The 14,092-nt window shown below is 38.8% G+C and overlaps 1 protein-coding gene across 2 annotated transcripts in view; it reads left to right on the forward strand.

Annotated features, from left to right (window-relative positions):
• Positions 1–13,818, forward strand: part of HMCN1 (hemicentin 1) — a 470,681-nt gene extending 456,863 nt beyond the window's left edge. Inside the window, exons 104-107 of one of the 2 annotated variants that reach the window (XM_044267297.1) lie at positions 53–403; positions 3,946–4,065; positions 10,706–10,832; positions 12,371–13,818. In XM_044267297.1, coding sequence (XP_044123232.1) covers positions 53–403; positions 3,946–4,065; positions 10,706–10,832; positions 12,371–12,737 — 965 coding nt within the window. In that variant the 3' untranslated portion in view covers positions 12,738–13,818. The remainder of the gene's footprint in view (positions 1–52; positions 404–3,945; positions 4,066–10,705; positions 10,833–12,370) is intronic. The other variant, XM_044267296.1, reaches the window with a different exon arrangement.
• The last annotated feature ends 274 nt before the right edge of the window (positions 13,819–14,092 follow it).

Genomic DNA, 14,092 nt, shown 5'->3' on the forward strand with positions numbered 1-14,092 from the left:
ATATGTATGTGTTTTTTTTTTCTCTTTTTTATGCATCATGGCACACGAGCAGACATTAATGAATGTGAACAAGTGCCTAAGCCTTGTGCGTATCAGTGCGCCAACACCCCCGGCAGCTTCAAGTGTATCTGTCCACCAGGACAACATTTATTAGGGGACGGGAAATCTTGCGCTGGATTGGAGAGGCTACCTAATTATGGCACTCAGTACAGTAGCTATAACCTTGCACGGTTCTCCTCTGTGAGAAACAACTATCAACCTCAACAGCATTACAGACAATACTCCCATCTCTACAGCTCCTACTCAGAGTATAGAAACAGCAGAACATCTCTCTCCAGGACTAGAAGGACTATTAGGAAAACTTGCCCTGAAGGCTCTGAAGCGAGCCGTGACACATGTGTAGGTAAATGTCAGCCATATTACATTTCCTTCCGGTGGGCTCGTTTATGGGCCAGAGTCTAAGCATAGACACCGCACCCGTGGTTGTCTGGGTGCTGTGAACTACCTCTCATCTCAGCTCTGGGTTGACTCAAAGTTCCAAGACATTTACTTGGACACCGAAAACTATGACAAAATGTATTCAAATAAATGATGTATTTACATGTGTAAGTTCTGATAATACATTGTTTTGTACTGACAGTTCCTCTCTTTTGATCACTCCTGAAAGTGTTATTAAATCTAATGCTACGTGGAAATAAATTTCAGTGGCATTCAGAATACCTTTTTTTTACTAAAAAGAGAAAATATGAGTATTGCCACGTAATATACTACCATCAGATTATGGCTTTACCTGGTTGATGCCAAAGCAGTGGGTTAAAAGTGAAACTTTCAGTGACTCCATCAATTGCTTGTTCTATGGGACAACCAAAACGGTGTTGACTGTTGACCCACACTCCCTGTGGAATTTCTGTTCGATTATTTTGTATATACGGAAATCACTGAAAAGATAATGTGAGTCAGGACAAAATTAAGTTGCTTTCATTTCTCTAAAATATGTGCTTTCGATATCTTTATCTAAACTCATCTACAATTTAATTTGTTTGCAAAAGCGAAGTGTAATTTCCAACTCAATAATTGAGACTTTGTTTTCAGTTAAGTTGCAAACATTACCATCTGTCATTCATTTAATTCAATTTTCTGTGAGCGTCCACAGTTTGCATGCCATTGAGCTACGTGCCAAGAGAAATTAGCAAACACGAATTAGCCCCACTTTTGGTTAGATGACAGAAGAAAGCAAGGAAGAGAGGAAGGAAGGCAGGAAGAAAGAAATTTTGTTTAAATTTTCAGACCTCTACTCCAACTTCATTTTCTTGCATTTTTCTTAAGTATTCTGAACTTCCCTTATTCTTGCCTATATACTTTGTTACACATTTCTTATAAACATTTTAAAAAATGTCTTTTTCTGACTTTAATTACCATTTTTCTTCTACCCTTCACCCCAAGCGTTGTTTTGCATCATTATCGTCTCAGACGTGCTTTCTTAATCACTCTTCCATGGACCCAGACTCTCAAAACCTTTATCAGCTGGACCCCCAACTCACTGGATTCTTTAACTTTAAACTTTTCTCCTTCAGTCTATACTTTCCCAGAGCTTTTCTCTCTACCAGTCTTGATGTACCTGAAGGTTAATATGATGCACATGAAACTTTTTCCCTACGATCGGTCTTAGAACTGTTGGCAAAGCTAGTTCCTTTTACCCCTTGAATTTCAAACATTAATGCCTTCATCACCAGTTCGCTACCTTTAGTCCATATGGTCAAACACTGCTGAATTCCTAACCCTGTGGACTCCACAATCCTTACGATGTCAAACACCACTCTCAACCTGGTCCAAACCATTCTGAGCATTGGTAATTTTTCATGCCCAGGATTTTGACCTCTTTGTTAGTTAAAACTCTTCACCATTTTTTAATGATAAAATTAAAATTTGACATGTCTTTCAAAGTTTCTTCCAAATAGTCATTCCCACGAAGGGGTTTCATCTCCAATTACTCCAATCACTCTCTGACTTCATCTTAGACAAGCTCTTCTCTTCTACCTGTCCAAAACCCTTGTTTATGTGGTGACACATGAGTTAAATCATACCCCCAACATGGTACATCATCATGCTGATTTCTTTTAAGAAAGCATTCCTGATTAATAACCCCATTCTCTATTTATTCATCACTATCTAAGCTCTGCAGTTTCACAGTAGAGTCTTATAAATGTATTCTGTGTCTGTGTGTTTGTATTACACTAATATCATGTTCATAAGAATTATCCTCCCCAAACCATTGGCTTGAGGCAGCTACTATTTCAGAGGACCAATCATGGAGAATCTGAGGTAAACTTCCATATCTAGTTGATTACTGGATCTTTGAACTTTATTTGGGGGCAGCTAATAGACTTCTAGAAATATTTCTTAAAATATGATGAATATTTTGTAGTATTCATACTAATAAAGAAATTTGCACTGAATTTGCAGACAGCTTTGGAATTATGCTACGAGCAACTTGCAATCAACACCAAATGCCTTTAATTAACCATCTGGGATAGACAACTCACAAAAGAGTCAAATCAACACTCTGCAGTCTTATTAGACTTGGGCAAAAATTGGGCTTTTTAAGGAAATTATTCCAAAGCTTAACAGGAGAAATGAACACTGTGGTGCCTCTGAATACCAAAATTGCACTTGGGGCCACATTGAAGTTTCTGCTCTGGGAAGAGTGAACTGACTTACTGGAGTCCCGCAGCACTGACACTGCTGGGATGATTTTGTGTGGAAGCAGATAGCAAAAGGAAAAAAGTAAAAATAATACACAAGTTGAATAAAGGCTTTGGTTCACAGTGGGGTAAAAACAGGAAGAGATATTTGGTGAGTGTTCATCATGAACAGATTTGGAATCTCCGCAGTTACGAGCATATGCAAAACATGTACAGTGAACACATCCCTTTGCTCTGAGTCACAAGTTTTCACCTTGTCTTCTCTTAACCTCTACCCTACAAGCTCCCCTGCTCCCACTTGATGTCATGTTCTCTTTTCATTCTCCCACTGGTTGGTGGGACTCTGAACCAATTCTAACATTAGTCTCAGCAAAACACAACGGGGGTAAGAAATCTGAGGTGCTCCAAATCATATCCCTTGTCCTGAAAGCAAATAGCAGTGTTTAATTATCACCCATTCTCCTCTCCTATTTATTGATACTTTCTTGGCTTTGTTTAATACTAGCAAATAGATAGCTCTTAATGATAAAGTGCTTTCCCATGTATTATGCTCTATGGACCTTCCAACAAATCTGTACAGTGGAGAGATCATGTCAGTGAGTCCTTTGATAAAGAATTGACTGGGACCTTGAGAAATAAATTGAGCTGCCCAAGGTGTCTCATCAACCATAGATATGTTGCTGCCATTAGTACTTTACAATTGTATGAAGTTTGATGAAAATCCTTATCACAAAATTAAAAACACCTCCACTTGATATCTCTGTATGGGAAAGCAATGCATGGATGTTGGGAGAAGGTGTAGGGAAAGAGAGAGGTGGGTGAAGTTTAAATAAAATTAAAAGATTACTTGTTCCAATTAACCCCAATAGAAACTGCCTTTTTGGTAAATTCTACTATTCTGTTAAGAGTTCAGTACTTTGGTGGTTTAGGATCTTGTATAAATCTGTTCCATCTGCCATTCCAGGCTTGCTTAACTCATATAGAAATTGGCCGGTTTGGGACTTCAGCTCATATACACTTATACACAGAAGAGATGTTCATGTTTTGTGAAATAGTACAGTTGACGTTGGGTTCATTAAAAACAGATCCTGATATAAAACAGCTCTGAGCATGTTTAAACACACAAGTGTAAAATCACCAAGAAGTTTTTCTATCGTATATCAACAACTTGTGTGTAATTGGTTCTGTCAGTAGTTTCTGCCTTTTTTTGCGTGGTTATACACTCTGCTTTCTTTCTGCACAGATATTGATGAATGTGAAAATAGAGACATTTGCCAGCATGAGTGTAAAAATACCTTTGGGAGCTATCAGTGTATCTGTCCACCCGGCTATCAACTCATGCTCAATGGAAAGACTTGTCAAGGTGAGAAAATCTCAGAATGTGTATTATGGCTACTTGACTTAAAACCAATGTAGGAGAATGTGAGAAATTAAGTGTCTTCTTTTTTTTTTTTAAATAATTATTCTCCTGGTTGCTTTCTCTTCCTTCTCATTCCCATTGGTCACATTTATCATTGCTTTTGTAAGTAGGAGAACTGGAGAGAAAGCCATTAGGCAGAGGAAAAAAGTTGAGAATCATTTTCGGTGTAGTCTTACAGAAGGAGCAAGAATGTCTCAATCAGTTCATGTTCTATATTTTTTAAACTAAGTGGGAATAGCTTCAAATATCTTTTCAAAATTAAGCCAAGATGGAAGATGAAATAGGAGCAGAGCTCAGTAAATTTACTCCAGTATTAGGCATTATTTTATTTTTTTGTTTTGGCCAACATTGGGTAATTAATTAAATGATCTATTCTTTGAGTCTGCAAATGTTGTAAAACAGTCATAAGCTAGCTTTGAAGAATGCAAATAATATAGTCTCTTCCCTTTGATATCTTAGTGCAATGGAAACAGATATGTAAATAAAAGCATAAAACAGGGCTGTAGGTTCTATAAACAGAGTTTGGGACAATGTGTGGTGACGGTAGAAAGAAAAAAACTATCAATCTCAATATTACCTTCTTTACACAAAAATGTGAAAGGGACATTTTGCTTTGATAAGGTATATTATATTGCAAAGCATGCTTAGATCAAAAAGAAATAAGAACTTAAATAAATCTTGAAAATTTTATAAGAAGCCCCCTCAATTTTGTGATCAAAATCAAAAGTATTATATAGGTATTAACAAGACTCTGAATTTTAGTAATTTCTGTCACATTCAACCTTTATCCTTTCCTAAAGCATATCAGATAGTATCTCCAAAAGAGTGCTTTATCAGTAATAACCAAATTAAATTTGCCTTCTCTGGGAGATTCACAGAAGACTTGCTAGGATGCAGGTCATGGAAAGGGTGCTCCAGGAAGCAAGACCCGGATGGGCGACGGGACCACCTGACTACCATGACCTGTCCCACACCCATTTACCCAGTCCCTCCCTGAGAGTCTCCACTGGACCACGTGGACTGGAGAAGTAAAGTGAATACCATAATAACCTTCGCTCCCAATCATCTGTCACAAATGCTTGTTAAGAACTTACCCTATGCAGAACTTTCTACTGAGATTTGAAGTATGAGAGTAACACATTGACGTTGTAGTCATGTTTTTCCAAAGCAATTATTAACTCATTTTAAGCAGCAGTACAGATATGTCAAGGGCAATAGTTTGTACCCATTCTACAGATAATAAGATGAATATGCTAGAACAATCAAGAACAAGGGTTGGACTTGATCACAGATCTCAAAATGTCTAGAATGGTCCTTTGTCTCTCCTGTCATACTGTGAACACCAGGGTCCTTGTACAGTGGCAGCAGGGTGAGGTGAGAGCATTTACGCTGTCCGTGCTTTGTAACATTCCCCCCGCCATGACGTCACCCCAAGAATCCTCTGAAGAGGTGGCAGTGCCCAACATCAACACTACACTTCCTGTGAGTGCACCAGGCACCAAGGAAGGAAGGATTTGGAACAACCAACCAAAGTACAAAATCCTTAGCCAGAGTTTTAAGTGCTATATTATGTTATCTCTTCATTAGAGGATTTTTCTTTTTTTCTAAATTATGCCATTTTGTTCCTTGATTGCCCTGGCCGTTCATTCAGTTCAAACATTTTTCAGTTTTCAGTTGGGCTTCGGAGAGTGGAAAATAATGTGAACAAATCAGAAACAGGTGTCACTTGAAATGTTTGCGATTTAAATGGGTTACATATTTTTGTGGTTTTTAAAAAAGACTTGAGAGAAAACAATTGCATCTTTTAAAGCAGCCTTTAATCTGAAGAATAACTTGGAATCTTTTTATAGCTTTAGGAAGTGTTTCAGGAATTAATGAGAGGAAAAAAAGTTGATTTCCATTTACATGTGCATTTTTGAAGCTTTATACATTAGTGATACAAATGTCAATGACAAAAAGGAAATTAAAGTGAATTTGACATTGAACAAGGACAGAGACTCTAATCAAAAGTGGAAGTCGGCAGACTACAAGATGAGAAACAAAAACATGACTGATCATGATTTGCCCAAGAAGCAGAGGAGAAACTAAAAGATCCTTCTGCTCGTTTTAAGCCCCACTAATCTAATTCTGAACATTTAGAAATACTTTATTAGCATTGCACTTGAAATGAGTGTTCTAATCTATCCAAGGTTTTTTGTTTTTGTTTTTTAAGATTTTATTTATTTGACAGAAAGAGATCACAAGTAGGCAGAGGCAGGCAGAAAGAGAGGAAGGGAAGCAGGCTCCCCACCCAGCAGAGAGCCCAATGCGGGGCTCAATCCCAGGATCCTGGGATCATGACCTGAGCCAAAAGCAGAGGCTTTAACCCACTGAGCCACTCAGCCGCCCCTATCCAAGATTTTGAAAAGTAATCCATAATGTTATCAAGAATCTAAATTATTCTCTCTATAAGATAAATGTTTCAGGTATGTTTATTCTAAATTATTGTGTAATGTATCCAGAAGCACTTGGTTAAATGCAGTCATATGTTCTAAAACTATTCAGATAAAAGCTTTTCAGCTCATCCTGGTAATCTTTTCTTGTAGACTATATAGATTATAAAATGCTTATCCTTTAATTTCTACCATAGTAATTTTCTTATAATAGTTAATAAAAAAACAGCCTCACATTGTCAGCTAGCAGAAGACAGCATGATTTCTCCATCTTTTCCAGCTCCTTTTTAAAAAACCAGGCAGTAGACTAAAGGAGTAGAGTGAATGCCTATAAGGTGCTTAAGCCTGAGGAGATAATAGTAGACAGAAGGAGATAAGAAGTGGACAAAAGAAGGCCACCTTCTAGAAGCTCAAATACTTAAGAAAGCTTTTCAGTGGGAAGTGTTCATTATGGAGCAGAAGGCAAACACTTTGAATATTAGACTTTGATATATTTTTGTAGACTCATATTCAGCCATTGGAAATCTGTGAAAGATAGCTACACTTTTTTTTTTAATGATTTTATTTATTTATTTGACACAGAAAGAGAGAGAGAGCACAAGAACGGGGAACAACAGGCAGAGGGAAAGGGAGAAGCAATCTCTGCCAAGCAAGGAGCCCGATGTGGGGCTTGATCCCAGGACCCTGGGATCATGACCTGAGCTGAAGGCAGATCTTAACTGCCACCCCAGTGCCCCAAGATAGCTATTCTTATTATGCACATAGGCATGTGTCCAGATTCTGGTCTCCATGCCACCATTTCCATGGGCCCCTGCAGCCCACTGGCCTTCATGTGCCTGCAGGAAGGAATTGACCATAAAAATAAGAGCTAAAATGAAATTTGGTAGATAAGTATGAAGGGAATGTTTTTTATGAGGGAAAAAAAAAAGAAGATAAGGCTAATTACATTTCTTTCACATTTTCCCAAAGGGCTTTTCACTTCATTCAGTCTCATTTTGCCAAGGAGATAATGCCCTTCTGACAGATAAAATCATAATTAGAACTTGGTTCGCAGAGATAATAGGCAAGATTTAACTGAGATATAAATTTGTTTCACACTGTGTTATATTCCTGTAGGAAAATTAGTCCTAATATAAAACTAGTCATACAAAGCACATTATGTTATTATCAGCACATCTAAGTAACTAAAAAGCCATGTAAGTGATTTACTCCGTACCACTTTAGCTCAGTGTCTTTTTACATTGTGTACACTATTAGCAAATTTAAAGTAGATAATCACACTGCATTTCCTTAGAAAACAGAAATATATTTGAAACCAAAACTAAAATGCTCAGTTTTGAGATGGAAATGGTAAATAATTCAGAAATAAAGTTTAATGGGGCACCTGGGCGGCTCAGTGGGTTATGCCTCTGCCTTCAGCTCGGGTCATGATCTCAGGGTCCTGGAATCAAGCCCCGCATCGGACTCTCTGCTTAGCAGGGAGCCTGCTTCCCTTCCTCTCTTTCTGCCTACTTGTGATCTCTGTCAAATAAATAAATAAAATCTTTTTTAAAAAAAGAAAAATTTAACATTCCTTGTTCATTATTCATATATACTGTTTCTTGGAACTGCTTCTCTCTTTTTCTTTCATTGATAGCAGTTTTTCAAGTTATTTAAGAATTCACCAAAGAACTTACAACTTTAACCCAAGTCCGATATACACATGATTATGCAGGTACCAAGTCACCTGCTACCATGAAATGATACAATAGTTTTGGTTTTTTTTTAAGATTTTATTTATTTATTTGACAGAGATCACAAGTAGGCAGAGAGGCAGGCAGAGAGAGAGGAGGAAGCAGGCTCCCCACCAAGCAGAGAGCCCGATGCGGGACTCGATCCCAGGATCCTGGGATCATGACCTGAGCCGAAGGCAGAGGCTTTAACCCACTGAGCCACCCAGGCGCCCCTGACACAATAGTTTTTGCACATGGAAGTGCATTTGACCTTTAGGTCCTGCCTCTGCAGAGGACGGATTTGGGCCCAGTTCACTGTAATCGTTCCCTCCTATACAGCAGGATCTATGTTTATTCAAATACCAAAGAAGGAGGAGAATTGTAAGTGCCAATAAGCCGCCAGTTGACTTAAGACTTTAAAATAAGTTATCTTCAATTTTTGCTTGCCTACTCCAAAAAAAATTTGAAACCTTACACTTCATTCATACATTTTAGAACTGACTTCTAAAGTTTCTTACCATTTAAATTGTCGTAAAGGGTGTGAATTCTGGCTTTGATGTCCATGTGCTTCAAATATATTCTCATCAATACTTTGGAGCTGTAGATAACCTAGTTAATGGGGAATGATCGCTATATAATTTAAAAGTCTGCAGTCGCTGTTAAACCAACCAGCTTGTCTGTCAGAAAAAGTCTAAGGTCATTTTTCTGTTCAAGTAGAAGTGTTAGTAGGTGTTCCCATGACAACCAGCTTGCTTCCGAAATCTAATTTACAAGAGAGAGCGAAGACCATTGGTCCGCAGCCATGATGAAATAAGGCCTGCCACCATCCATACGAGTAACCAGTTTCTCACCCTTCCTATGTGCCTTGAAGCATTTTACCCCTCCCTGAGTATCATAAAGAGACTAGGGATTAGTGGAAACCTTTCTTTTATAAAGCAGAAGGATATAAAATGGGAAAGGCGACAAGAGAACTCCAGGCCACAGGAAGTTCTCAGGAAGAGTGCTTTTAGGAAAGAGAACTTGTGGGAAATAAATTTCTGAATGTGAACGATTCCATGAAATATTTGCCTGCTCTCATATTACTGGAAAGATTCCATGTGCCACCAGGGGAATGCAGGTACCGCAGTTGGAAATTATTGCTCTAAAATATGGTTCTTAATGTTAGGATCTCAAAATCCCTTAAAAATGTTGTAGAACCCTATGGACCCACTTCCCAGAAAAATCCATCAGTTTCAGTGTTGTGCTCTCTGTCTCTCCATCTGTCTTTGTCCCTGTCTCTCTCTCTCTCTCTTTGAGTGTATCTCTCGTGCGTGCGTGCACGCGTACACACACACACACACACACACACTCATACATGCACACACAAAAAGATTTTCATTCACAAATCCCCTGGTACTCAAATACAGACCCTAAGTTAAAAATCATGGCTCAGGAGCCACCTGGGTGGCTCAGTGGGTTAAAGCCGCTGCCTTCAGATCAGGTCATGATCTCAGGGTCCTGGGATCAAGCCCCACATCGGGCTCTCTGCTCAGCAGGGAGCCTGCTTCCCCCGCTCCCCCACCCCCGCCTACTTGTGATCTCTGTCTGTTAAATAAATAAAATTTTTTTTAAAAAATCATGGCTCAAAAACATTCATTCTCAGAAAGCTAAGAAACAGTTTCCTTTAGTTCCATCTTGATGTTTCTTAATTATAGCGATTTAAGTGTGTTTTTATTTAACAACTTTGTATAGAAAACAACAAAATAAACAACATTTCATTTGCATGTTTCCCCACTATCCAAGGGGTAGCCAGCACCCTAGAGAGCACATCCCAACCCCATAACCCCTGAGGGTGGATTCGCCACAGTTCATGTTTGATTAAACTTGGATTATGGTTCTTCATTCATTTGATCCTGCGTTGTTTGTCCACCCCCACCCCCAAACTTCTCTCTCCACAAGAAATGACTGACTTGAATCTATAACTTGACTCCTTTAATTTCCATGATCCTACCTCCCACTCAACACTTTGAACTTACAAAATACCAGGAAGGATCACTCACATTATAAAGAGGTTCTTCCCTTTACAGAAAGGCTCACAAGGGTCCTTTAAATTTTTAGCTTGTTTCTCATGAATTGAAAGGATTGTTTGCTTTACAAAACTCCAATGCACTCTGTTTTCCAAATATAAAAAACAGCAGAGTTCTCAATAGCTTCCCTTCTACTTTGATAGCTTTTATTTTTCGATATCCCTTCACTAGTGTTAAAAATTATCCTCAAAGCGCTACAGGAACTGGCACACCAGGTATCAGGATCGCCTTTTTGTGGTTGAAGAAGCTTAGGTATGGTTACCAGATTCATCCATGGGGACTTGCCATTACGGTCAAGCATTCGCAACGCCTGCTCTCACGGCCTGCTCTGACCAGAGTTGCTGACACTGCGTGTTCCTCGTGCTTTTGCTAGATGTTGATGAGTGTCTGGAGCAGAGTGTGCGCTGTGGGCCAAATCGCATGTGCTTCAACATGAGAGGAAGCTACCAGTGCATCGATACCCCCTGTCCACCCAACTACCAACGGGATCCTGTTTCAGGGTATGTCCTGCCTTCTCTTCTCAGAAATACCTTTTGAAAAGCTTTCTCTCCTCAACCAACAAACCCTGTCTGTTATCGCGTGTAGCTCACAGGACGTCAATAATACCAAGGGGTATGTGAAGTTACAGTGTGTTCCTTCTTCAATGAATGGGTATGAAATGAGTTCATCCTGCGGCAGCCGCTGTAGTCTAAACTATCACTGTTGGCTGCCAAGGTTTTCCCGGAGCGTCTCCCCAGTATGTAGTCCACCATGCCACATCTAGAATTCTGCCTCAGCGGTGAGCATTTTATGGGGTGATAGAACCTCACCTCCTTTGAAATTTCCTAGTTTGTTTGTGTCGCCTCAGGGTTTTAAGAGCTCTCAGGACTTAGAGCATTCCAAGAAGTACCTTGGCTGTAATCGTGATGACTCACCATGACTCCATGAGAGAATGGAGATGAGCAAGGATGAGTCAGCTGTTTGCCTGCTCATATATGGTCTTGCTTACATTCCCTGCTGTCTGAAACACTGTCTTTTATGGGTTCTGAATAAACTACTCTTCCATTTTCTCCCTCCTCTTACAGAAATATCATACTCTGTTCAGGTACTAAGCCAACGGGGTGCTTGAAAACAGAGATAATGGTCATCATGACTAGGACCTGCTAATAAAAAGTTGTTTCTGAAACCAGATGCTGGTGGGAGCTCACACTTTGTTTTTCCTCTCAGCAGTGACTACCAAGTTCTGTAACATGATCAAGTGTGGACTGCCCCAGATCCAGCAAAAACCTATTCATAATTGGTTTAGAGGGAAGAGAAAGGGAATAGGAAGGGGAGGGCAAAAATTTAAAAATATTGACTTAAGAAACACCTAAAAATACTATGACTGAAGGACCCATATCTGCAGAAAATGGTCCTTTGTGCATTTTTAAAAATTTTTTATTCTCCATTACCAGTGATTTCTGACAGAGAATTTAAAAGTCATGCCTCAAAAGCAGCCAATGTGGGCTCTGAAAAAAGAAAACATAGTATTTTTAATATAAGATAATGTGGAAAACAAATACAAAAGGAAGAGCTTTTTCCCCCCAGGAATCTTTGTTGACTTTATATTACTTTTAGGAAAATAAACCAAATATCAATAAATTCTACTTCAGCTTTCAGTTTTAGGACAGATGTTACAATTTAAGAATAGCTTGTATTCCTCTCTTTAAAAACTACTTGTTTTTAGTCTATGTACAGATCCTTCTATTTCCAAAACTAACTTTTCATTTTAGAGTAACCATTGTGGTACTCATACTTACTTCAGTGGGTCAAACACTTCTGATTTTACTGAAGTTGAGAGAAAGAGATCGGACTCTAGACCAGCATGCTTTTGTAAGCATCTGGCATCTGGTTTGAGTTAGTGGCATAGCACATGGTGTGGGCCTTTTGCTCTCGCCATCAGACTGTCTGCTGCCTTTAATGCCTAAGAGTTGTCATGGATCATGGTCACCTGCCACATGCCCTCTCCTGCTTCCAAGCCAGATAACAATATGTGCTCTGTGTGGTTTTTCGTCCTTAGGTTCTGCCTCAAGAACTGTCCACCCAATGATTTGGAATGTGCCTTGAGCCCATATGCCTTGGAATACAAACTCGTCTCCCTCCCTTTTGGAATAGCTGCCAATCAAGATTTAATCCGGCTGGTAGCATACACGCAGGACGGAGTGATGCATCCCAGGACAACTTTCCTCATGGTAGATGAGGAACAGACTGCTCCTTTTGCCTTAAGGGATGAAAACCTGAAAGGAGTGGTGTATACAACACGACCATTGCGAGAACCAGAGACCTACCGCATGAGGGTTCGAGCCTCCTCCTACAGTGCCAATGGGACCATTGAGTATCAGACCACATTCATAGTTTATATAGCTGTGTCTGCCTATCCCTACTAAGAAGCTCTCCAGAGCCTAATTTGCATATTTAAACTACATTAATCATGAGCATCCTGTCCCCTTCCAGGTTACCAGCTCCTGAACAGTTGCAATCTTGGCAACTGGAAAATGGTGCTATGCTCTGTTTTGTGTGCCTTCCTTGGTACTGCTGAGGTATTTTCATGATCCCACCATGGTCATATATTTTGGTAAGGTCTAGGGAAGTCCCTTATTATTTTTCTCTATTTATTACACTGGAGCAGTTACTTTCCAAAGATTATTCCAAAGATTATTCAGAACATCTCACAGGAGAACCCACCAGTGATGTTATAGAGTAGCATAGTAGCTAACTAAGATCATTTTCCTTAAAACAAAAACAAACCTCACTCAAAGTCAAGTGAATTTTTGAGCATTTGGCCATTTTTAGAATAATAAAACTGCTTGCTATGTGTTTTGATCAAAACTTATTAAATTACTTATAAAGATGCTTTTTTTTTAAAGTATTGATTCTCTATAGTGGGACTTCTGCACCTATTTTCACCTTAAGGGAAAGAAGAAACACCACTCATTTTAGAAATATAGTATGGCTTCTAGAATGTTTCTTTGATACCAAATAGTGTTCACATGGACTGAGCATCCAAAATAAGGATATTTCAGTGATTTTGTGAAATGAGATGAACCACTTATGATAATAGAAAAAAAATATATTGCTTTGTCCTCAGATGATTGTTCATGGCAAGGATCTTTGATATAACCTTCTTTCCCATTGGCTCCATAACTTTTACATTCCAGCGTTTTATTTTCCTGTCAAGTGGAAACAACTTTTACAAATAACAATGAGACAGTTTTCTTTGTTTTTCTTAAAAATCTTCTATGTTCAAATTAGCATAAATGTTGAACGTCAATACACTGTACGTGGTGGTAACAGACTCTGGAAGCAATTGCCAAGATGTATTCTATTTTTATGAAATGTATATATATTACCTTGGTGTATTTTCTATATAATATCTTGATGGACTCTTTTATAAAATTATTTTATAAAACAAAAAACAATGTTACAGTCAAACCAGCCTGAATAAAATTTTCACATCCCTTTTCTTAACCTTTTTGAAAACTTAAAATTTGTTTCCTTACAGCTATCCTAGGTGTGAAGATAGTCACATATACACACCTATCTGTGTCTATCATACGTAGCCTGACTGAAACAGACTTTAAATGCATTCTCTGAACTGGGTCTGAGTTAACTTTAATTGGTTCTGTGATACAGTCACAATTAATGGAATTAATAACCTGTCTCAAGTGGTAAAGTGAACTCTGACTGTTCATGGGATACAGTGCCAAAATAGTACGTAAATTCCCACCGGTAGTGGTTGCTT

The sequence above is a fragment of the Neovison vison genome, chromosome 10 (assembly GCF_020171115.1).
Source record: "Neovison vison isolate M4711 chromosome 10, ASM_NN_V1, whole genome shotgun sequence".
NCBI classification, from domain to species: Eukaryota; Metazoa; Chordata; class Mammalia; order Carnivora; family Mustelidae; genus Neogale; species Neogale vison.